The sequence below is a fragment of the Anolis carolinensis genome, chromosome 1 (genome assembly GCF_035594765.1).
Source record: "Anolis carolinensis isolate JA03-04 chromosome 1, rAnoCar3.1.pri, whole genome shotgun sequence".
Lineage (NCBI taxonomy): Eukaryota > Metazoa > Chordata > Lepidosauria > Squamata > Dactyloidae > Anolis > Anolis carolinensis.
This window is the reverse complement of record NC_085841.1, coordinates 302,858,187-302,882,046: the sequence shown is the minus strand read 5'-3', so window position 1 is coordinate 302,882,046 and position 23,860 is coordinate 302,858,187. Positions and strand designations below refer to the sequence as shown.

Sequence of the window (23,860 nt, the reverse complement as noted above, 5' to 3'; positions counted from 1 at the left end):
GGCCATCGAGCAGCAGAATGCTGGGCCCGGAAGGGGGAGCCGCCAAAACCCCCAAAGCCCAAGCCAGCAACCGGGAGGCGTGCGGAAGAGGAGGTGCAAGCCCCAGAATCTTCAGAAAAACTGGTGAGTCGGGACAAACGCATGATAGTAGTGCCAATCTGCCTCTCGGGGCTAGAGAATCGGGCCACCTGCAAGGCATTTGTGGATTGTGGTTGTTCTAGAAACATTATAACTCCGGAATTAGCAGGAGCGCTGAAATGTCAGCAGATGGCGCTTGACTCCCCAATTGCATTTTCGCAGCTAGATGGATCAGTCGCTGCTGGGGAAGTATCTACAAAGGAAATACGGGGGGTCCCATGTAAAATAGGCAAATGGGAAGGAAGAATATCCTTTGTGATAGCCCCTATTGCCACATACCACGTAATATTAGGGATACCATGGCTCGAACAGGCAAATCCTGAAGTAGATTGGAGAGGAAAGAGCCTAGCATTTAAAGAACAGCAGACGCAATGGGAGATAAGCAAAATTGCAGAAGAGGAGGACGAGGGAGATGAAGCAGATGAGATAGACCCACAACTATTGCCACCTGAATACAGAGACTTTGTGGATGTTTTCAATCAGAAAGAGGCCAGTAAATTACCTCCCAAAAGGAATATAGAAGTAGAAATTGAAATAACCCCAGGAGCAAACTTACCAAAACCAAAAGTGTATCCCATGTCTGTGCAGGAGAAGGAGGAATTGAGGAAATATATTGATAAAAACCTGGCGCGAGGCTTCATTAAGCCATCCAATTCTCCTCTCGGGGCCCCAGTGTTATTTAGGAGAAAGAAAGACAACTCCCTAAGATTGTGCATTGATTATCGAAATTTAAATGCAATTACTAAGGACAATAAATACCCTATGCCCTTAGTAAAGGATTTAATTACCGTATTGAAGAAAGGGAGCATATTTACCAAACTGGATTTAATTGAAGCATATCATAAATTAAGAATTAAACCGGAGGATACTTGGAAAACTGCATTTTCCTGCGCATTCGGCCATTTTGAATATAAAATTTTACCTTTCGGATTAAAAAATGGAGGCGGTTGCTTTATGCAGCTTATAAATGAAATACTACACCCATTGTTGTACAGAGGGGTATTCATATTTCTTGATGATATCTTGATTGTGAGCGAAGATAAGGAAAAGCACGTAAAATTGGTCCGGGAAGTTTTGCAGAGACTAAGAGAAGCAAAGCTGTACGCAAAACTGTCCAAATGTGAATTCAATAAAACTCAAATTGACTTTCTGGGGTATCGGATATCTCCAGAAGGGTTAGCTATGGATCCAGCTAAAGTATCAGATGTGAAAGAATGGGGAGTGCCTCAAACAAGGAGGCAATTGCAATCATTTCTGGGGTTTGCAAATTTTTATAGATCCTTCATAAAAGGCTTCGCGCAAATAACCGCACCCCTTACTGAACTTTTAAAAACAAAAGGGAAAGGGGAGACAGCAAAAGTAAAAGCTCCTGGCGCCAAACTGGGTTGGACGCCAGAATGCCAAAAGGCATTTGAAACCCTAAAAGAATGCTTCACAGAAGGACCCATCCTAAAACACCCCGATATCAGGAGCCCTTTCATAATCCATTGCGATGCCTCAGACTGCGCGTACGGGGCAGTACTATTGCAAAAAGATCAAAATGGGAACTTAAAACCCTGCGGATATTTGTCCCGGAAGTTCAGCGAAACTGAAAAATGTTGGCCAATATGGGAAAAAGAGGCATTAGCCATATTAAAAGCCTTAGAATGCTGGCGACACTTCCTCGAAGGAAGCGGAATCCCATTTGAAATTTGGTCTGACCATAAGAACCTCCAGTATTTAAAGTCTCCTCGAAAATTGTCCCCCAAACAAATTAGATGGGCGCAATACTTCAGCAGGTTCGATTTCCAATTAAAGTTTTTTCAAGGGAAGCAGAATGTCTTGGCAGATGCTCTTTCACGCATGCCTCAACACGGAGGCATAACCACAGCAAAAGAGGGAACAATATTCTCTGATAAACAATGGGGCTTAGCTGTCAGGACAAGAGCGCAAACCCAAAAGGAGAACACTGCTATTGTTGAACTCGACGGGGAAGATAATTGGGGAAACGAACTGAAACAGTCTTATGATGGAGATCAGTGGATCGCATCCAACGCAGAAAAGGGGGAGCAGAAGGGGGGATTTTGGTTTGTGAACAAGAAACTGTATATCCCAGCAACATTAAGGATTAAGATTTTGCATCGTTTTCACAATAACCAGAGCGCTGGTCATACAGGAATTACAAAAACAACAAAGGCAATAGCAAAACATTGCTGGTGGCCAGGGATGAGGAAGGACATAAAGAATCATGTTGTTCAATGTGATGATTGTGCCAGAAATAAATCGAGAGGAGGGAAGCCAATGGGATTACTACAAACAGTAGCAGAACCTACCAGACCTTGGGAATGTGTAGCTATGGACTTTGTGGGGGAACTACCGGTTAGCAAAGGACATCGTTATATTTGGACAGTATTAGACCTGTTTTCTAAACAGGCCCACTTTATAGCACTGACGAAACTACCATCAGCCGAGAAACTAGCTGAATTGTACATAAACCACATTTACAAACTGCATGGATGTCCCAGTAGAGTGGTCAGTGACAGAGGAGTACAATTCACAGCAAAATTTTGGGAAAAATTCTTGGAAATGCTAGGAGCAGAAAGGAGTCTAAGTTCTGCTTTTCACCCCATGACAAACGGGGCAGTAGAACGTACTCAGCAGACACTTGGGCAGTTCCTTCGAATGTACTCTAACATGAGACAAAATGACTGGTCTAGGTGGTTGGCTTTTGCAGAACTAGCTTTTAATTCGACTATACATTCAGCAACAAATAAAACCCCCTTTGAAGTGGTTTACGGGTATGAAATACAGCCTTTGCCCCAGTTGCCAAGATGGACAGAGAATGAGGAAACAGAGGCAGGGAAATGGAAAACGCAAATGCTAGAATGCTGGAGTCAAGTGACTGCATCCTTAAAGGAAGCACACAAAAAGTATAAAGCGTTCGCAGACAGAAAGAGGGTGGAAGGCGATAAACTGGATAAAGGAGATCTAGTGTGGTTAAGTACCCAAAACATCAAATTGGGGCTACCTTCGAGAAAATTGGGCCCCAAATATATTGGACCATTCAGAATACAGGGTGTTATCAATGAAGTAACTTTCCAGTTGGCATTGCCAAAAAGTTTAGGGAAAATACACCCAGTATTCCATCGCAGCTTGCTGAAAAAATACATGGGGACTTTGGACAAAATGGACACATAGAGTTATTGTTTGATTTGTTTCAGGATTATGATGAAAGAAGAACCGAAGAGGAGGACGAAGAAAACGAGGGCGCCATGTCATGGAGCCAAATCCCAGGGCTGAATTTCCAAGCCCTGAATCTGGCTTCATAACATAACATAAATAACCCTGCAAGCACCTGGCGGGAGAAGATAAAATGAGCCTGGGAACTCAGGGTTGGAAGTATAAACAATTATAATTGATATAGTGTGGGAATGGTAGTAATGTGATCCAGAGGGTGGGATTTGATGATGATATTTGCGTGTGGTATTACGTTGCATCAGAAGTGATAAAATTGAATGTATGTAAACATTAGGTCATTCTCGACTTTTCCAAAGTCATGTATTCTTCAATAAAGATTGGATTTGAGAGCAGCTATCTTTGATCTGCGTTCAGACTGGTCCTTTGAAGTGAGCCTGACAGTTGACTAAAAAGTGATTAATGCTTTGGGTTGTCGTAAGTATAAACAGAGACAATTCAATCATGTCAACCTAAAATCCCAAACTCTCCCTCTTTCTAGTAATAATTTTCCATTCTGATTTTTCAGTGAATTTTCTTTAAGCCTCTCTGCATCTTGGTATTTTGTCTAATTTTTATTTGGAGTGAGGTGGATGCCTTAGTAATGAAGACATTATTAAAAACTTGGTGTATAAGATTGTCTTTAGCCAAAAATCCAAAACACCCAAGCATTTTGTTAAGGCATCCTCAGCTTGTATTAGTTAATGATTGTAATGTGCAGAAATTCAATTTCTGTTAAGAAACCTGACAAGGTTGTCATCTTTCACGGTTACTCTAGCAGGTGCAATTAGAAAACATGTAGATATTAAAAGACACTAAGTAAAAAGTACTCATTATAACATTAATTTATACATGTTTCTCTTTTTAACAATCTTGTGAATTGCATCACCCCACTCAAAAACATTCTAAATATATTTCAGATATATATTGAATTAAAAATCAATTATAACAAACCTAAATTATTTTGTATAAAACTACCACTGGCATTTCAAAGGGAACTTAAAATCTTATATATATTTCGTCTTGGTTTTTCAGAATTCAAATATCTTAGAGTTTTAATTAATAAAATCCTGCTCAATTAATCAGTTGAAATTATAACACAATTTGTAATTTCCATAAATGACAAAAGGGCTGACCAAAATTAAGCTCTCTGTCTTAAACAACTTTATCATGGTCAAAGCATATATTTTCCTCAGATTCCTGGTTTGTTTTCAAACCGTTCCATAGAGGCCTAGGCTGGAGATTGAAAAGATATCCTCCCCAAATAAATAGATAGATAGATAGATAGATAGATAGATAGATAGATAGATAGATAGATAGAAGCATTACCTTATAGAAAGCATTGAGATTTTTTTTTAATTACTTGGCTTGACAAAAGTACATCTGGAAAAAGTCTAGGAGTCTTAGTAGACCATGAGCTGATCATGAGTAAACAGTGTGAAGCAGCAGCTTAAAAAGTCAATGTAAATTTAAGCTGCATTTCTGATGAATAAGTAAGTCTAGCTCGAAGAAAGTAATAGTACCACTTTATTATGTTTTGGTCAGATTCATACTGTGTCTAGTTCTTGGTGGCTTCGTAGCCATATTTAAATGTTTGAAATGATGTCGTATGGGAGATGGCTGAGCTTGTTTTTCTGCTGTTCCAGAGACTAGGACATGGAGACTCAACCCACAGTATAATCCTTGTATCTGACTAGGATACCGTCTAAACTCCCAGTGGATATCTGAAACGGTGGATAATAGCAAACACTATGTTTTCGCTATACTTGGCCACAAATATTCCACAGAATTGCACTCGAAGGCCTAGAGGAGTCTGCACACACTTTTTCCCATAATGTTACTATTATCTCTTGCTCTTCGGTGTTGAAGTATTCCTTCTAGCCGCTTTCAAAATATTAGCAGTTAATATTCTGTCATTTTCACTTCTGTTCAAATCCAGACAGTTTTTAAATATACAGTAGAGGTTTGACATGTTTGCTGTTATAAGGTGCAGCTGAAAGTTATATACCTATAGCAATACACAAGTGGAGTGCAGTTGGCATTGCATCATCTGCTAGAACAATATGACCGTCTGGGATATGACACAGCCCAAATTGCCTGGAATGTTTTTATTTAGTCCTGTTGATCTGATGTCTTCCCTATCATCCTTCAGAGAATATTCATTCTAATAAAACATTCACATTCCCTAAGAATACTTAGCTTAAATATTAATTTACCAGTGTTGGTAAATGGTGTCATTTCCCTTTTGCTCCTTAAAGCCTATGTTTCCATTGGTTTGTCAACTTTATTTCCTTAATCTCATTCCATATGAAAGAAATGTAACTGCATCCAATGTATAACAAGGCATTCTTGGGTAGTTTCCTGTTGCTGTGACCCATGATCCTGTTAACCTCTATCATGGGAAAATGGCCAGGAAAATTAAGCAATTTCTTCCCTAAGTGCTCCTTCCAGCAGATGAAAGCTGGCCCTCAGTTTACCATTGAGCTGGCATTAGTTAAAATGAGAGAGATGGAAGCAGGTCTGACTTAACATGGCTGGAGCTGAAACAAAAGGCCTTTTCTGTATAGTGGAAGTAACAGAAAAATCATCCTCTGCAACCATTGTGTCTGCATATTTCTCACAGTAGAGCTTTTTGAGTGGTCAACAGTGTGCTAGGGACAGTGAGGCTTTGAAGGGATGTGTTTCAGCAGCACCCTCTTGTTCAAAGTTCTAGAGGAGAGTCAGAGAAGAATACCTGTAAAAAGCTAATTACATCTGGTCTTGTCCTATTAGGGGTTAGTAGCTGACTGGTCTGGCCTATCATCCCCTTAGAGCAGTGGTTCCCAACCTTTTGGAGACCACTGAGGGGAAAAAATCCAATACATTGTGGACCATCAAGATCAACCAACCCCTCTCTCCACTGAGCACCCATGTGCTCCCATTCCCATCCCTCCTTATGAGGAGCCAGTGATGGAGCTTACCTACTCTTAGGAGGCTTCTTCCAGAGCCACATTTGCACTCTCCTCCTTGCAACCCAGGTCCCTGCCACCTGGGCTTGAAAATGAGGGTTTGTCAGCAGCAGCTTCAATACCAGACAAGGAAGGAAGGATCATCACTGACATTCTTGCCTCCTCCCTTTGCCCGATGTTGGATCCTTCCTTCTTTGCAGGCTCAGGCGGCAATACTGTCCCTTCAAACATAGAATTTCTTCATAATTTCAGTCAGGTTATTTTTTCCCAAATGAATCGTTCTGTGTTTTACTGTGAATGAAGCTAGATTATTCAGAAGATGTTAATCTGTAAACTAAGCAACTGGTTAATTGATAATTTTTGGTGAAAGAGGAGCAGAGATTGTTAAATGGCTTCTGGAACAGGAACAAATCCTTTTTATTGAAAATAAGCCCAACACAACACTGCATTAGTTATCCTGGCCTTTTTCATTTTAGTGCAAGATTAGTTTTTGAAGCATTATTTGTACATTTAATGAAAATAGAAGTGGGGAATAGGGCTGGATGGAGTAGCCTTACCCCAGAGTTGTAGGTGGCAGGGGATCCTTCTCTGGAGGCTTTTAAACAGAGGCTGGATGGCCACCTGTCAGGGGTGCTTTGGTTGTGCTTTTCCTGTATGGGAGGGAGTTGGGCTGGGTGGCCTGTGGTCTCTTCCAAGTCTGTGATTCTGTGACCCCCTCCTTCTGGTGATCCAGTACCTTTGATTCAGATGCCTGCAGAAAGGAGTAGGTAAGGGCTTGTCAGTATATGCAGGAGTGGGGATGATTGGCACAGTCTTGTTTCACCTCTTGGCTGCTTATCCCACACAATCCAAAATGTTAAATTTCAGAATTTTGTATTATAATGGTTAGTTAGTTACCCAATTTTGTCAGAATTCCAGCGTGAATGCTGGTGTGTAGTAGTCCTGTTGATTTATTATTGTTCACTTCTCTTATCCTGTCTTTAACTGACATTAATATTTGTGATGTCCCATGGACCCTTGGGCTGTGTACCTGACTCCATTGTGGACAACAGTGATGAGGAAACAGGTTTTTTGCCAATTCAGCAAAACTGCCCCATTCCAGATGTTCCCTATTGACAATTCTAGTTCAGTGCTCATTAAAAAGGGCCTTGAAACGGAGTCTTCTCTTCCCAGTTCTCCTCCCTTTGATCGAAGGATGTTTGTGGAAACTGAAAGACAGGAGAAAGCTGGCAGGAGACGAAGCGCGCGATTAGCAGCAAGGGAATCTGCTGATTAACCTATTTTCCCCTGAGAATTCTAAGGGAGGATTGCGTCTGGTCAAGATGTTGTTCTAGCAGTTGAGACACCTGTTCCGAGAAAAGATTCAAAGTTCTTAAAAGTTCTGTGCGCTGGCTAGCCAGCGCGGAGTCAACGTGCCAGTTTGGTGGATTAACTTCACTTCCAGCCAAGTGTGGACTGCGTTTAAGTCCACTACCTTCCAGCCTTGCTGTGCCTTACCTGGCTGTGTTCCTTGTCTTGTCTTGCCATGAATCCAGCCTTGCCTTGTCGTGCCGTGTATCCAGCCTTGTTTCCAATTCCTTGTCTTGGACTTGCTTTGAACTTTAGAAAAAAGACTTGGACATTTCCCCACTCAAACTGCTTGGAAGTTTGAGTGCGTTTCGGTTTTTTGGATTACAAACTTTAAACTCTAATATTATATATTGGACAATATATTACTGGACTATATTTGACCTTTCCTGGAAGGTCTATTGATGAACTATACCTTCTGCTTGTTTTCGTTTTAATTTCTTAATTCCTTAATAAAGATATTAGATTGTTTATTGGCCTCGGTGTATTGGTTTCCAGTGCTCTCGCAGCCAGGGACGTCATAATATTTGACAACATTTTTAGTTGTGCCTGCCTTTTTCCTTAACTTTTATGCATCCTCTGTCTTAAGTCTTTCATTTTGCTGGGGAATCAGGAAATATTTCATCATTTATCTGTGTCTTTGAATTTCAGAGAGTAAGATAGTAATGTTTTCTTTCTTTTTTTCTTCTCAGGGGCTGTGATCGGAGATGGACAGTCTGCTGTGGCCAGTAATATTGCCAACACCACCTACCGGCTTCAGTGGTGGGATTTCACCAAATTTGACTTGCCTGAAATAAGCAATGGTAAGGGGGAAGAGAAATTGCTACCTCTTATTCATTTTAAAAGCTGTTTGTGATGTGAAAGAGATGCAGGCAGAGGAAATTGCTGTGCTATTGTTCATGGAGAGATAGTATGCATATTTCTTCTGAATCTCAGACATTAATTGGACGTTGACGAATATTTATTTTTATTGAGATATTGTTATCCGTCTACATATGATAAGCTCTCAGGGCAGTATAAAAATAACATCAATGTAAGCATTTTTAAATTCACATATTTTTATCCCTCTCCACATGATAATCTCCAAGGGCTTATAATTTAAATAGTTATTAAAAATCAAAACATTAAAATTCAAATAAGCTAAAAATGTTTTGAGACAACTACTAACAGTATCCAGCATGGTCCAGGAAAATAATTAGTTTTGGCTGTTCTGGAGGATGAATGCACACTTTTTTAAGTGCTGAAACTTTCCTCAGGTTGTGTATCATTCATAGTTGCCCTTGAGATAACATGCTTCTCCCAGTAAAATGTGAAATGCACTACTATGAATAATTAAAAAGGTAGCACCTTAAGCAACTTCCCCCAGTAGAAGTTGTCTGTGCCAGTTAGCATATAGGTTACAGTAGGCCATTTTAATCATCCCTTCAGAATTTGGGGAAAATTTGACCAGCTATTCATAATTTATGCAGTAACAAACAGAAACATATGGTGTATACTGGTGTACAAGTTGACCTCATATATAAATCTAGGGAAGGTTTTGAGGCCAAAATTATGGATTTTGATATGACCCATGGATAGATCACAGATCATGCCATAGAGATGGGAAAGCACCAATGGGGGGCCAGTCACTACAATTTTCCAAACAGGCATCCCAAGAGGTGCCACAATGGAAAGAGTAGAACAGCGGATGGGTATTAACTTTTAAGTACTCCTGGACTGGACTAAGCCTTTCCTTGCCTTTCTATAAGGTATTTCTACTGCTCCTGAAAGGAGCACAACCTAAGCCCCGTTGTTTCAGTTTACTTATAATTTACAATGAAAATATTCTGAATATATTATTTTACTTCATAAACTTGAATCATGTTGCATGTAGAGTTTTGAATGAATGTTTCTATAAAATGCCTTAAGATGTAAGCTAGCATATCTCTGATCTGAAAGAGTTAATTAAGCCACTATGAAAGAGATGTCCATCTGAGTAGATGAATGGGTTCTTACTTTTAGGAAGGTTTTTCAGAATGTTTGGCCCTATATCAGTATTGCAAAACCCAAAGAGATTGGCTGGATTAATTAGGATAGATGTTTTGAAAGTGAAGACTTTTTGGCCGGGATGATATATATTCTTCTTCGTGTCCTCTGTGAACACTCACTCAGGTGGACCTTCCAAATGTCTGGAAAAGGCCACGTAGTAGGCTCTTGTTCCATTGCCAGGTCTTCATGTTTCAGACGAGAAAGAACAAGGAGGCACCATTCCGCTCCCTTCTATATCAGTCAGCACTGGAGCCTTCAGCACAGCCTTCAACTTTGAGAGAACCTTCATCTGCATCAAAGGTGAAGTCAAAATCCTGTTAGTTGAATTTGAGACCTACCCCACCAGCTCCATCAATGTTGTCAGTTTCATCTCCAACACCATCTACTTCTGGGGGGTCACCATGTTCCTCGATGTGCATTGCCTTAAAGGGCTTCAAGAAGTCTCTAGAGCCAGCTCGGGGAGAAATACTCCAAGACATTCTCCTTCACTGACCCCCCCCTACCCCAGGAAAGGGATACGAAGTGAAATTGAGAAAAAAAAAGGAGGCAAAAGGGAGGAGAAAGGATACTCCTCCTTAGCCACCTATATTATCCTGTGATGACAAGTCTTATCCTCCAGCATCAGTTGCCTCCTCTCGAGCTTCCTGAACCAACAAATCACCACTGGTGGCACAGCCATCCTCTTTACCATTTCTATCCTTGGAACTTTTGGAAGATGAAGTCCTTGACTTCTCTCACCGCTCAGTAGATACAGTAGCCAGACCCTCACTAGCGACAGCAGAGGTGCCATCCATGTTGTGTTGTCACCAGTCGTTCCAGATTCTGCAGGAATGCTTCGACTGAGGGCACTCTTCAGAAGGGGCACCAAACCATTCAGCTGGCCCAGATAATTTTACATGTGGTTGACCATTCACAAAGGCTTCATGGACCAAGTCTTCTGGATCATGGCTGCCCTTGTACTCGGAAGTGAAGCAATCCTTGGATGCAGTGGATGACCCATACTTTGCTACCCTTCCATACATACTCAAGGTCCTGAAGGCTTCATGGCAAACACCATCATCCATCCCACTGACTTCAAAGAAAATTGAGACCTGATACAGGGTGAATGACACTGACCCTGGGTGGCTATCCAAACACCCCCAATAAAAGTTATTGGTGCTCAAGACATTACAAGCCTCTGGCTCCTGCTCCACCCTGAATGACAAGAAAGGTTAAAAGTTTGACTCCATTGGGAGAAAACTGTACTTCACTGCCTTACTCCTAATCCATATAGCCAACTATGGGGTTGTATGGGAGTTGGTCAGATACACATTTGAGAAAAAGCAGCTCCCTTCTTTGCAAAGCTTTCAGACAAGGACTGCTCAGCCCTCTCTACATTAAGTTAAGAGACCATTTTGCTCGCACACCACTAAATGCAGATGGCAAAACATACAGCAGACTCAGCTGGAAAATTGCTCCTTCAGTAGTCATCAGAAGGTATGCTTGATTCAGAACCACTGGCCTGTGTATGGAAGCCAGAAAGAACATAGAGGACCTTCTGTTCAATGAGATCGGACTTTTCAATGTAGGGACTGACGAAAAATCGGAAGTCTGATCAAGAATTCCATCCTACAGCAAAGAAATATGGCCTACCCTATCAGAGTCAACACCAGTGGTCTTTTCTGCTTTCGTGGCACTCCCAACCTTACCATTCTCAGCCCATCCAGCCACCCCAACAGCAACACCAACGATCCCCTAGCGATGCCAACATAATGGCAACACTGGTCAGGCATGACAAAGAGTAATGCCATGGCAGCCAACTCTGATTCATCTTTTGACACTGCCACCGACACCTACTCCTACTCAGTATCATACCAACCCACACCTTTCTTCAGGGACCGTCTTGCACCCTTCCACCCCCATCTGGACCACCATAACCTTAGATGTGTGAGTTCTAGACATTGTCAAAAGTGGGTTGGGGGGCCCACTGGAGATATCTCCATGAATCAGCCTTGGTCAGCTATGGAAACTGCGCATTACATCAACTACCTGGAACTGCTAATGGTTTTCAATGCCCTGAGATGTTTCAAGGAGCATATGACAGGTTCCACAATACAAATATTGACGGAGAACACTACTGTCATGTTTTATGTGAACAAACAAGGTGGGACTTGATGCCATTCATTGCTTCAACTGACATTGAAGCTGTGGGAGTCGTGTACTTGATGAAGTATCTTCCTGATTGCTATCCACCTTCTGAGGGAGTATAGTCTGCAGGTAGACTTCTTGAGTAAGACTCTGTTTGCATGCCACGAGTGGTGACTGACCACTTTCGTATGTCCCTGCTCCCCATGGTCTCCATTCCCTTTATCTTTCCCACCCGAGTTTTTATCTTTGTATTCATGCGGCCGGCCCTGTTTTTTACTGTTTCTTTGATTTGCGTTGTAGTGTATATTGTATATTATTACTTATTGTACTGTTTAATTGCTCTATGTTATGTTGTATTTATATTTTGTTATATTGTTTTGCTCTGGGCATGGCCCCATGTAAGCCGCCCCGAGTCCCCGTTGGGGAGATGGTGGCGGGGTATAAATAAAGTTTTATTATTATTATTATTATTATTATTATTATTACATTGGCCCCCTCTGCTCTGCATATCTGACACTAGAGCTACTCAGACATCAATCTCTTCACTACAGGCACCAATCCTCAATGCCGGTGGTTCTGCGCCAGGGCCCCTCTGAACCTGTCCACGGGGTGCCTGGGGGATACCTTCCTCTTAGAATGGAAACATCATCTCTTCCTGGCCTTTCCACCAATATCATGGATCTCAAAGGTCCTGGAGTAGCTTCAGACCAATGCCACTCGGTACATCCTGATTGCCCCATGGTAGTTAAGTGACATTGGTTTGTTGGTTTGGCCAACTACTTCTGATGTGTAAACGCAGATATTTCAGTTTTCCTTCCCGTGCTGAGCTCCTCTCAGTGTCAGGCGGGAGGTCAGATCCATTATCCCGACATCAAAGCCCTGCACCTAACATCATGGAGGATCGGGTTCTAGTCCCTTTGAACCAATGGTCCTACCGCTTACTAGAGGCTTGCCACAAGCCTAACACCAAAAAGTCATAAAGGGGAAGTGGAGTTATTTTATTGCCTTCTTGGAAGGCAAGGGGTTTTCACCCTGGCTCAGATGGCCTTTATATTCTGTTAAAGTTTATTTGTCTACTATTTCTTGGCATTTACAAAAATGGCTTCAGAGTTTTTTTTGAAGGGTTACAGGAATCTGCACCCACTTGTGTTACATCCAGTCTTGGACTGGAGACTTGAACTGGTACTCTCCAAACCTATGGACAAGTCCTTCGAACCCTTGGCCACACATCACAAACATGGAAAACCGCCTTCTTGGTGGTGATTACTTCAGTGCTCTGAACTGGAGAGCTTTGTGCTTTGATCATCCATATCTGTCTGTTCAGCCCAATAGGGTCATTCTTAGGCCTGATAGTACCTTTTTACCAAAGGCGATATCTTACTTTCATTTGAATCAGGACATTGTTTTACCCAACCTGTTTCTGAACTCAACCTCTCCAGTACAAGTTTATTTTATATGAATGTATGGTCATGCTTTGTGTGATGCTCATTGGGCACTTTATGTGCGGTTGCATGCACCAATGACTGGAAAGAGTCGGATAATACTTTTCAAAAGTTTTTTTGTACTATTCTGCAAAATTACATTGGAATCAAACCTTGATGGTTGTACATGTGCTATATGATACATTTCACATTTTTTCAATGGGCTGTTTGCATAAGTTTCTTTTTATGGGTACATCATTCATGGTGAATAAAACTTTTTGAACTTTGTACTAAAGGCAATGGTCTATTGTGTGTCATGACTCATGTCTTCAATAACCTTTTCTTGCTAGTCACTCAGTTGTGTGATTTACAGAGAGCATGAAGAGGGAGGACAAGTTGCTTATCTGTAACTGTATTTTTTCAAGTGGTCATCTATGAATTCACACCTATCCTCCCCACCCAGGGATCATGCCACCTAAGATCTCAATATGGGCTGCAGCTACAGCCTAGGAACTTAGGGGTTTCACTGGCAACTGGGCCTTATATACGAGAGTTGAATGAAAAGTAATGCCTCCACCTTCATAACTCCTCAACAGATGTACTGGTATGCGGCAGGTACTGGCTTGTTCAGTAGACTCCTCTACAATTCCATTTGGCAGGAAGCCTTAGCATTGAATGGTTGTGTTGTTAAAGTGCGAAGTATGGAACCCTGCACAGACGGTCGGTCAATGCGACTTAAGCAACGTGCAGTCATTGAATTCTTGACAGCAGAAGGTATCACCCCAAAGGAGATTCATCAGAGAATGCAAGCTGCTTATGGTGATTGTGTTGATGTGAGTACTGTGCGTCGTTGGACGAGTAAGTTTAAAGAGATTGAGATGGGAACATCTGACTTGCGTGACAAAGAGTTGGACATCCTGTGACAACCATCGAGTTTCACAAGTAAAAGGTTGACAGATTGATTCAGGATGATCATCGTATCACTCAGAGAGAAATTTCAAGCATAATCGGCATTTCACAAGAACTTGTGGGTCACATTATTGCTTTGCTTGGCTATCGGAAGATCTGTGCACGATGGGTACCCAAGATGATGATGCCTGAAATGAAAGCGCACAGATTTGAAATTTGCCAGGAGCTCCTCTCACGGGAATGAAGGTGACGCCTTTCTCCATTCAATTGTGACAGGAGATGAAACGTGGCTACACCATTACGACCCGGAGACGAAGCGTAAGTCTATGGAATATCGCCACAAAGACTCACCCCAGGAAAAGAAATTCAAAACACAGCCCTCAACTGGAAAAAAACTTGGCAACAGTGTTCTGGGATGCAGATGGTGTTATCCATGTTGATTTCCTTGAACGTGGAACAACAGTAAATTCAGAGCATTACATCACAAAGCTGCGAACTTTGAAACGACGGCTAACAAGGGTCCAAAAGGAAAAGGGAAATGTCATCCTGCAGCATGACAATGCCAGACCACATACTTCACATGCCACCACAGGAGAACTTCAGAGACTGGATCTCACCACTGGCATCCTCCATACAGTCCAGATTTAGTACCGCCTGAATTCCATCTGTTCCCGATAATGAAAGAAGATCTGCGGGGACATCATTATGCTTCTGATGAAGACGTTGAAAGAACTGTGAGACACTGGTTGCGGCAACAGAGTGTCGACTTCTTCCGTGACGGCTTCATAAAACTTGTTTATTTATTTATTTATTTACAGTATTTATATTCCGCCCTTCTCACCCCGAAGGGGACTCATGGCGGATCACATTACACATATATGGCAAACATTCAATGCCACAACATAGAACAGAGACAGAGACAGACGCAGGCACTGGGCTGGCCTCGAACTCATGACCTCTTGGTCAGAGTGATTTGTTGCAGCTGGCTGTTAACCAGCCTACGCCACAGTCCGGCCCCGTTCATCGTTGGAAGAAATGTATCCCATTGTCTGGTGATTATGAGGAAAAGTGAATAGTGGTAGTTAAAGAGCACATTCTAAGGATTATTTCTGCATCTGATTTATTAAAATATTCCCATCCTAACCCAAGTAACAAAGGTGGAGGCATTACTTTTCATTCAGCCTTCGTAGTCTTGGGATGGTGGGTGGGATTATACCTAAACCTTTTTCTGCCTAATGAATCTAGAGCAGTGGTTCTCAACTTGTGGGTCCCTGGGTGTTTTGGCCTACAACTTCCAGAAATCCCAGCCAGTTTACCAGCTGTTAGGATTTCTGGGAGTTGAAGGCCAAAACAGCTGGGGACCCACAGATTGAGAACCACTTTTCTAGGGAGTTCCTAAATTAATCTGCGCCTGCGCAGATTCCCCAGTTGTGTAAATTCACAGTGACCACTCAAAGAAATTCAGTTGCAGGTAAGCAACCTGTCCTTCTAGACTGTCAGACTTCTCTATTAAGAATAATTTATGGCTGATACTGCATAGTAGTAGGTTTATAACAACCTATATCATGTACCTGGTGATATTATAGATTAGTTGAATTATACTACTGAATTAAACACATGACTGTGCAAATATTGTTTGAAATTGTGGAAGTTGTTTCCAAACGATACCAAACGGAACAGTTTTTACAGGAATTGAAAAAAAACTTGCTGATGATATGTATTTTTTTGCTGTTAAATGCAATTTTCTAGGTCCTGCACAGAAGCGATTTCATATATTTTGATAGTTTTGATCTGTACATAATATTCTACTCATAGCCAACAATATGTTACATCTATAACTGATGGCATTTGAAAACAAATTTCGCAAGTGTATTCCTTAGTTTTAAAAATGGGTGAATGATAGCACAGGGGACACAATTAATGGGTCAGTCTTAAACAGTCACAAAATTCTCTAGGAAACTTCTCTTTGTAAAGTTTACAAATCAAAGGAGTTTAGCCTTGTTCATGAATTGCCTGTTTTTAAGCCTGTATCCTTTTCTGTCACTTAAGTATTAAATTTGTTTTGTATCTTATCCCATGTCACATTTCCTATAGGTAGTGCAGTTGTCAGAAAATCAGATGTCAGGTGTAAGACTTATATGTTACATCAAAGTAAACTGTACAATTATTGCTTTCTTGCTAGCTTATAGAGATGGTAAGTTTTAAAGTGTGGTAAGAGTTAAGTGGGTTCTCAGGTTATTTAAAATATATTCAGTGAGACTTCGTTGTGAACAGGGAAAAGACAAATGGCTGCTGTCTGAACTGCAAAGTTGCTTAAGGCCCTTAAGTGTCTGGATTTCCAGGGTTTGTTTCACTTCGTCCCCTAGAATGGCAGTAGATAAAAATAATACCACTTCCCACAGTCCAATCACTTTAGATTGGTCACTGGCTTAAATAGCCTTTAAAGCAGAATCAGAGAAATTAATTGTAGCTATGACAGCAAAATTTGATCACCTTGTTAAGAGTTGCATACCAGGTGCTGCATGGCAAGCAATGCACATTGTCGTTGCGTGTATCCCACTTGTGAGCTTCCCAGAAGAATCTTGCTAATCAATTTGGGAATATGAATGTGAACTAGATTGTCTCTTGGAGTGATCAATTAAGGCTGCATTACCTTTCTGGAAACGAGGTAGTAGAATTTGTTATCTCGTGCTTTCAAGGTGGAAGGCAGATCAAACATAAGGTTAGAAGGGACTAGAACAGGAAAGAAAGAGATTTGTAGGCTACTAAACTCCTTTTGCTCCTAAATGAGTTTTGTATTCTTGCATTCAGTCTGTGGAGTGATTGGGTGTGCTATGGGAGCCATGTTAGGTCAGATTAAAGGCTTATCTTGTTCTGTTCCATTGTGACTAGTCAGATGTCCATCAAAGGCCCATAAGCAGGACATGAGTGCTGCAGGACTCTCACACTAGTATTTCCTAGCAATTGGGTATTCAGAAACACACTGCCTCTCATATATAAGCCATCATTGATAGTAGCTTTATCTTGCAGATTTTTGTGCAACCAAGTGATATTGCTACGGTAGTAGAATTAAAGCAGTTAAAATGGTTTTCTAATTATTCATGCTTAGCCCATTTCAAAGGCTATGGGAGATAGCACTAAATTTAAAAATACGCCTAAAAGCTTACATAAAACAGAGAAAAATCCCCCAAAGCATATTAGGCTAATGGCTTCATTCTGTCCATTAAACTAACCAAAATATGCTGAATAGAGAAGCCCACATGAGCTGGCCAAACTCAATTGTTAGTCTTGACTATAATAGACAAATTGAATCAATGGGCACTTGGCAAGTCAGCACTTACGTAAGTTCCATTGATGCAGTGGATCTGTTCTAAATGGGACTTCTAGATTTAGGCCAATCTGCTTGATCAGTAGTAGTATTGTTAGAGTTCTGTGCACATTGTGTTTATTTGACATCAACTACTACAGGGTTATGTACACATTCTCATTCTTAGCTGAACATTTGGATACATAATCTTTTTTGCACTGAAGACGAACTGTATGTCATTTCAGGAGTGCTTACTAGCTCAGTAAAAGGTGGTGAGGGTCTTGGAAGGAAAATATACCGTGTTTCCCCGAAAATAAGACAGTGTCTTATATTAATTTTTGCTCCCAAAGATGTGCTAGGTCTTATTTTCAGGGGATGTCTTATTTTTCAACAAATAATAGTTCACATTTATTGCTGAACAAAAAAATTGAACATTTCTTATATACTGTAGTGTACAGTAGTTGTCATCACAAACCAACATAACTAGACAAACTATGAATCCTATAAAGAATTTCTTGTTACTACCATTATTTCCATGTACAACTGGTATGTACATTTACCAATCCTGCATGCTCTGGTGTTCTGTTTGGTGCCGGGCATGCTTCCAAATAAAAACTTTGCTAGGCCTTACTTTTGGGGGAGGCCTTATATTTAGCAATTTAGCAAAACCTCTAGTAGGTCTTATTTTCTGAGGATGTCGTATTTTCAGGGAAACAGGGTATTAGTTTAAGTTGCTGTTAACATATCACAAGAAATTTATTACTAGGAAGGTATATAGGGCATATGTGACCATAATCACCAGTCATAAGCAGGGCTGATTTGATTTAAATCAGTTTGAATTATGATTTAAATTGATTATTTGAAGGGCTTAGTTGTAATTATTTAAAGCATTGCTTCTTAAGCTATCTGATGTGGGGTACAAGTAGGATCCCCCATGTGTCAGGGATCCACACTGTATTGATTCCCATTGACTACAACCGTTTCTATCACAGCTACGGTAGTAGTTTATGGATTGGCACCACTTTGAGTAACACTGATTTAAATCAAAAGTTTAAATTATTAGTAAGAAAATTTCTAGTTAATCATTGTGTTTAGTAGAAACATTCATCCAATGCTTTTGGGGTTAACAGCAAGGTCAAACATTGTGAAAGCCATCCACTGCATGACTATCAGATGTTAAAGACTCAAATCAAGGAAGGGCTTCATGAGAACCACCACTCCTCTTGATGTTCCTCCAGCAGCAGCAAGGGTGTCCCTCTGGGCAGCTAAACCTGGCAATTCTAACTGGATGGCCCCTCATGAGGGTCCTTCTCCAGGGACAAACCAAGAATGGGCAACTTGGAAGTCCCTAAACAGACTCAGAAGTGGAGTGGGCAGATCTAAAGACAACTTGGCAAGGTGGCACTACCTGGAGGAATCCTCCACCTCGTGTGACTGTGGAGCTGAACAAACAACTCCGCATATGTATGCTTGCCCAAAGTGTCCTGCCTCATGTACAGAGGAGGAGTTGTTTAAAGCTACGGACAGTGCGGTTGCTGTCTAAAACTATTTAGGTGCTTGTGATTTCCTCCCCCCCCCCCCCCCCCCATCATTTTAAAATGTATTTATCATGCAGTGCTTTTGACACGAAATAAATAAGTAGAAACATATTATTATGAAATATAATCTTAATATATATAAAATGTAGATTTCCTTAGGAGGTAGATTCATGCTAAAAATTATTCTTAAATGTTTTCAGATTAATTTTTGATTCATTAAAAAAGATATCTTACATTTATATCCGGACCCCTCCCCCTTGTTCAGATCTATTCTGTGTCTTGCAAGTATAATGTCTCTGCATGTAAACAATATAGTTAATAGATATTTATAATAATAATAATAATAATAATAATAATAATAATAATAATAATAATAATAAAAAAACTTTATTCTTGTATCCCGCCACCATTTCCCCGAAGGGACTTGGGGTGGCTTACACATGGCACAAGGTGCCTAAAAACAGAACATAAATGAAACACAGTTTAAAATACAATTAAATAAAACCTATAGGCATATAAAATAACAGCTAAAAACTCAATTAAAACAGTGGTCATCAACCAATGGCTGTAAGCTATTGAAAAACATGGCCAGGCTGTAAATAGTTGAAAAGGTAATCGGATAGCGCAAAGCTGTAACCATGGGAAAAGGACATGGGATGAAGTCCAGTGCTGCATGACAATTGCATAGATCCACTAGGGACTAGGTGCTGGGGGTCAAACTATTAAGTAGAATGCTTTCTTTCTTGTACTTTGGAGCCTCTTCCTCGCCTCATGTGATTTCTCACAAACAAATGTCACTGCTAATTTTTTTTATTAGTGAAGATATTACTCACACCAAAAGCTCTTTCTTATGGTCTCCTACAAAATCCACCTGACTATATAATATTCATTGCCATATAAAATTCAGATTATTTGCTTTTGAACTGGACTATATGGCAGTGTAGACTCATATCATCCAGTTCAAAGCAGACAATCTGGGATCAGGTACTAGATTATATGACAGTGTAAATCCAGCCTTAGAACTTTGATGTAGTTTCTTATTTTTACCAGTTGTTTCAAGAAAATTTTGAAATTGTCTGAATTTTCAAAAACGATTAAACAATTATTTAAATATATTCTTACCATTGATTTTAAAAAGATGTTAAAGATGATTTTTTTAAGCAATTGATTTTTATCAATGTTAAGTGTCCTTGGAATACACACACACACACACACACACACACAAAATAAAACAAATAATTTATTTTCCCTGGGGACCCTTCACTGTCTGGAAAAGAGGTGGCCTACACCTAATATATGATCTGCTTCATAATTATACTAAAAGTAGTGGTTATGGAATGGAAATACAGAGTTTGCCTCAATGGACACACATGCGTTGATAGCAGTAATCTGGATGAAAAATTAGCATATGTCACAGTATCTATTTAATAAGGAAGACTGTCAGAAGAATCAAAGGCTGGACTTAAAAGTTGATTTGCTTAACAGAGCTAATCAAGTTGCTGAATTCATGCTTTATAAACTAGTTATAGACATGAAGAACATAGAGGGTTATGGTGAGAATAGCTTTTGCGCAAACAAAAAGATTTGTGCCTTTAAAGAAAAGAATGAGTGCAAATGGGTTTTGTGAAAGATCCAAACCTCTCTCCTCCACACATTTGGTAACATATCTTAATGTCTTTGTCACTATACTGCTCAGCTTCACAAAATATTTCTTTGCCTTCATTTGTAGTTTTCACGTTGGTCATGCAACTCACCATGCAATTCACCATGCTCCTCCCTTCTTTCCTGTCTTGCCCTTATTTCTGTTGCTGTGGACATAGAAAGCAGAAGAGTAGCTTGCTGAACCAAGTTTACATTGTCTTTGAGAAAACACCATCCCTCATAATTTCCTTTGCATCCCAGTGTGTGACTAAAATGATAATCATGGCAAAGGAGAGGTAGGGAAGGAAAGACAAAAAACTGACCCCTTTCTTCCCCTGTCTCCTCTACATTTGCCTTCATCATGACTTGTAAGAGAACGAAGAAAGACTATATTTTGGAGAAAGGTGAAGGTTGTTATGAATTCATCAATTTGTAAAGCTTTCTTCTTTTCAAGTATTGCAAGTACTTCACTTTTTCTGAGACAAAACTTAAGAGAAGTGTGCAGACGTCACTGGGCAGGACATGTGAGCAAAAAGAAAGAGAAGCGTTTAATTTGAAAATAGGACTGTGTATGTCTGTGCAGACTGGCAGCAAGTTGGATGTGCTTATTTGTAGTCACGTAGATTAGTATTTTAAGTTACTAATTTTATATAGTTAATATTGCTTTCTTTCTTCTAAAACAAGGATTCTAATGCTTGTAAAGAACATTTTTTGTAGAATTTGGCACCCCCTGGGTTCCAGATCGTCTCATTCATGAATGTAAAGTATTGCCATAGCAACAAGAACAATTGGTGACTTGGAACAATAATATAAGAGTAACAGGGTGAAATAAATACCTTTTTGTATTGTTTAGCAAATGATTAAAATCGTATACCTATTAAACAGCTATTTGTCAGTGTGTCGGTCATGCTTGATTCCAAAATCTGTATGGGTTTCCAGTCATTAGGTCTTGTCAGAGTATAATAGATTGTAATTCAGCAAAACAATGAATGCTTTGGAACAGCTTGAGGAACATTAAAATTTTTACAGTTCCCCTTCTTGTTTTATCTGCTTTCTGGTTTACGTTCTTGTTCCCCCCCCCCCCCCCTTCCTTGCAGCCTCTGTGAATGTGCTCGTTCAGAATTGCAAGATATACAACGATGCCAGTTGTGATATTTCTGCAGATGGACAGCTTCTGGCAGCCTTCATTCCTAGCAGTCAGCGGGGCTTCCCTGATGAGGGAATATTGGCTGTATATTCCCTAGCACCACACAACTTGGGTGAAATGCTTTACACAAAGCGATTTGGTAAGAGAGCCTATTGTTGGGTCAGCTGGTTGAAGGAAAGCTCCAAACTTGTAATGTCACCATATAAATGGAAGAGTAGCATTGTATTTATTATTTATTTACTTACTACATTTATATACTGCTTTTCTCCCCCTAAGGGAACTCAAACTGGCATAATTCAGTGCCATACATGCATGTGAAAACTAAAAGATATTGGCAAAACAATAACATTTTACTATAAATTAACCAAATTAAAACAGAAACATAAAGCATAAAATTAAATATCAATAATACAATAACATTTCTATTAAAACCCACCGATAAACAACACAATTTAAAAATAGTTACTAAAATCACGCCATCCATTGTAGATATTTAATCTGATTCACTATGTCATATCTGTAAGGAAAATGTCTGGAGAACTCTGGCCCTATACCAGTTTGGAATGTGAGAATATGTTGTGCTGACATAAGAGTACAGACAATTCATATGGTCTCCCTTATATGCTCACTCAACTAAATGTAACTATGCAGTAGTAGCACTGTGATTAGTTGAGTGAGCTTGCCATATAATGCAGTACCACCTGCATTATATGAGTCTACATTAAACATATGATGCAGTTTCAAACTGAATTTTATTGCAGTGTAGATGGGGCCTAAGCTGAAAACAGGCAAAACATTTCCTTATATATTTCTAACTAGTGCTTTATATCACAGTGTAGATGGGGCCTAAGTTGAAAACAGGCCAAACTTTTTCCTACATATTTCTAACTTAGTGGCTGTGCACAGTCAAGCTTGTTTTTTTTTTTTTAAATGAGAGACAGAGTAAGATTGTTATACCTTGAACTGCTATTGGCAAGAAAGAGATTAGAAAGTATTTATTTATTTATTTATTTATTTGTGGTATTTATATATTGCCCTTCTCAACCCCGAAGGGGATTCAGGGCGGTTCACAATGCCAAGATATTTTATGAGGAATGTAAATGCATGTTTGTGTTTCATCTCTAGGTCCCAATGCCATTTCTGTAAGCCTGTCCCCAATGGGCAGATATGTCATGGTAGGATTGGCATCCCGGCGCATCCTGTTGCACCCTTCAACAGAGCATATGGTGGCTCAGGTCTTCCGGCTGCAGCAGCCACATGGAGGAGAAACCTCAATGAGAGTAAGTGGTATTCTTTCCGGTATTTTTAGTTTCACTAGCCCTTTCTTTTGATGCCTAATCTGCTTCAATTGGCTTACAGTGTTATCTTCTTGTGTTTATTTGAAAGTAATACTGTTATGCTTAGTGGAGCATATTCATGAAGGTATCCAAAAAAGAATAATCTTGATTTTCTTCTTGTTTTTCCCCATTTAGTGTCTTGGGTTCATGGAAGGTGTTAGAAAGCTTTATGAATGGCAGATACCATAATGGAAAATAGTTAATAGCTGCCATATTATTAATTAGAATATAGTTTGAACAATCCTTATCTGAAATTCCAAAATCTGAAATACTCCACAATCCAAAATTGTTTCACATGGGTGGCTGAGATAGTTGCATCTTTGCTTTGTTGATGGTTCAATGTACACAGACTTTGCTTCATGGGGACAAATATTTTAAAAATATTGTATGAAATTAGCTTCAGACTATGTGTATAAGGTATATATGGGGTTACCATAACACTTCAATCCATGCTTCTGTTATCAAAGCTTTGATTTTCTTTGCTAGTGAATTTAGTTCTAACACAGTTATTGATGTTTAATTCCATTCATCTGTAACTTAAGAATTCTTATTCAGATTTTATTATTTTCTTTATTAATTCTGATTGCTTTCATCTTCATCTTGGTTTGAGCAAGACTCTGTTCCCCCATTATTGTTTGGGTTAATCTTGGCTAGTATGGAATTTGACGTCACAGTGCTTTGCAGCCAGTCAAATCTGACTGTGTGGTGATGAAATTGCAGACAAAGATTTAATTTAAAACTAGGATAGTGCTGCCTAGA

General features: G+C 40.0%; 1 protein-coding gene across 4 annotated transcripts in view; it reads left to right on the top strand.

Annotated features, from left to right (window-relative positions):
- Nucleotides 1-23,860, top strand: part of ambra1 (autophagy and beclin 1 regulator 1) — a 198,099-nt gene that overhangs the window by 117,815 nt on the left and 56,424 nt on the right. For all 4 annotated transcript variants that reach the window (XM_062962254.1, XM_062962198.1, XM_062962362.1 and 1 more), the window contains 3 exons: nucleotides 8,339-8,449; nucleotides 21,715-21,903; nucleotides 22,890-23,044. In XM_062962254.1, the coding sequence (XP_062818324.1) occupies nucleotides 8,339-8,449; nucleotides 21,715-21,903; nucleotides 22,890-23,044 (455 nt within the window). The remainder of the gene's footprint in view (nucleotides 1-8,338; nucleotides 8,450-21,714; nucleotides 21,904-22,889; nucleotides 23,045-23,860) is intronic.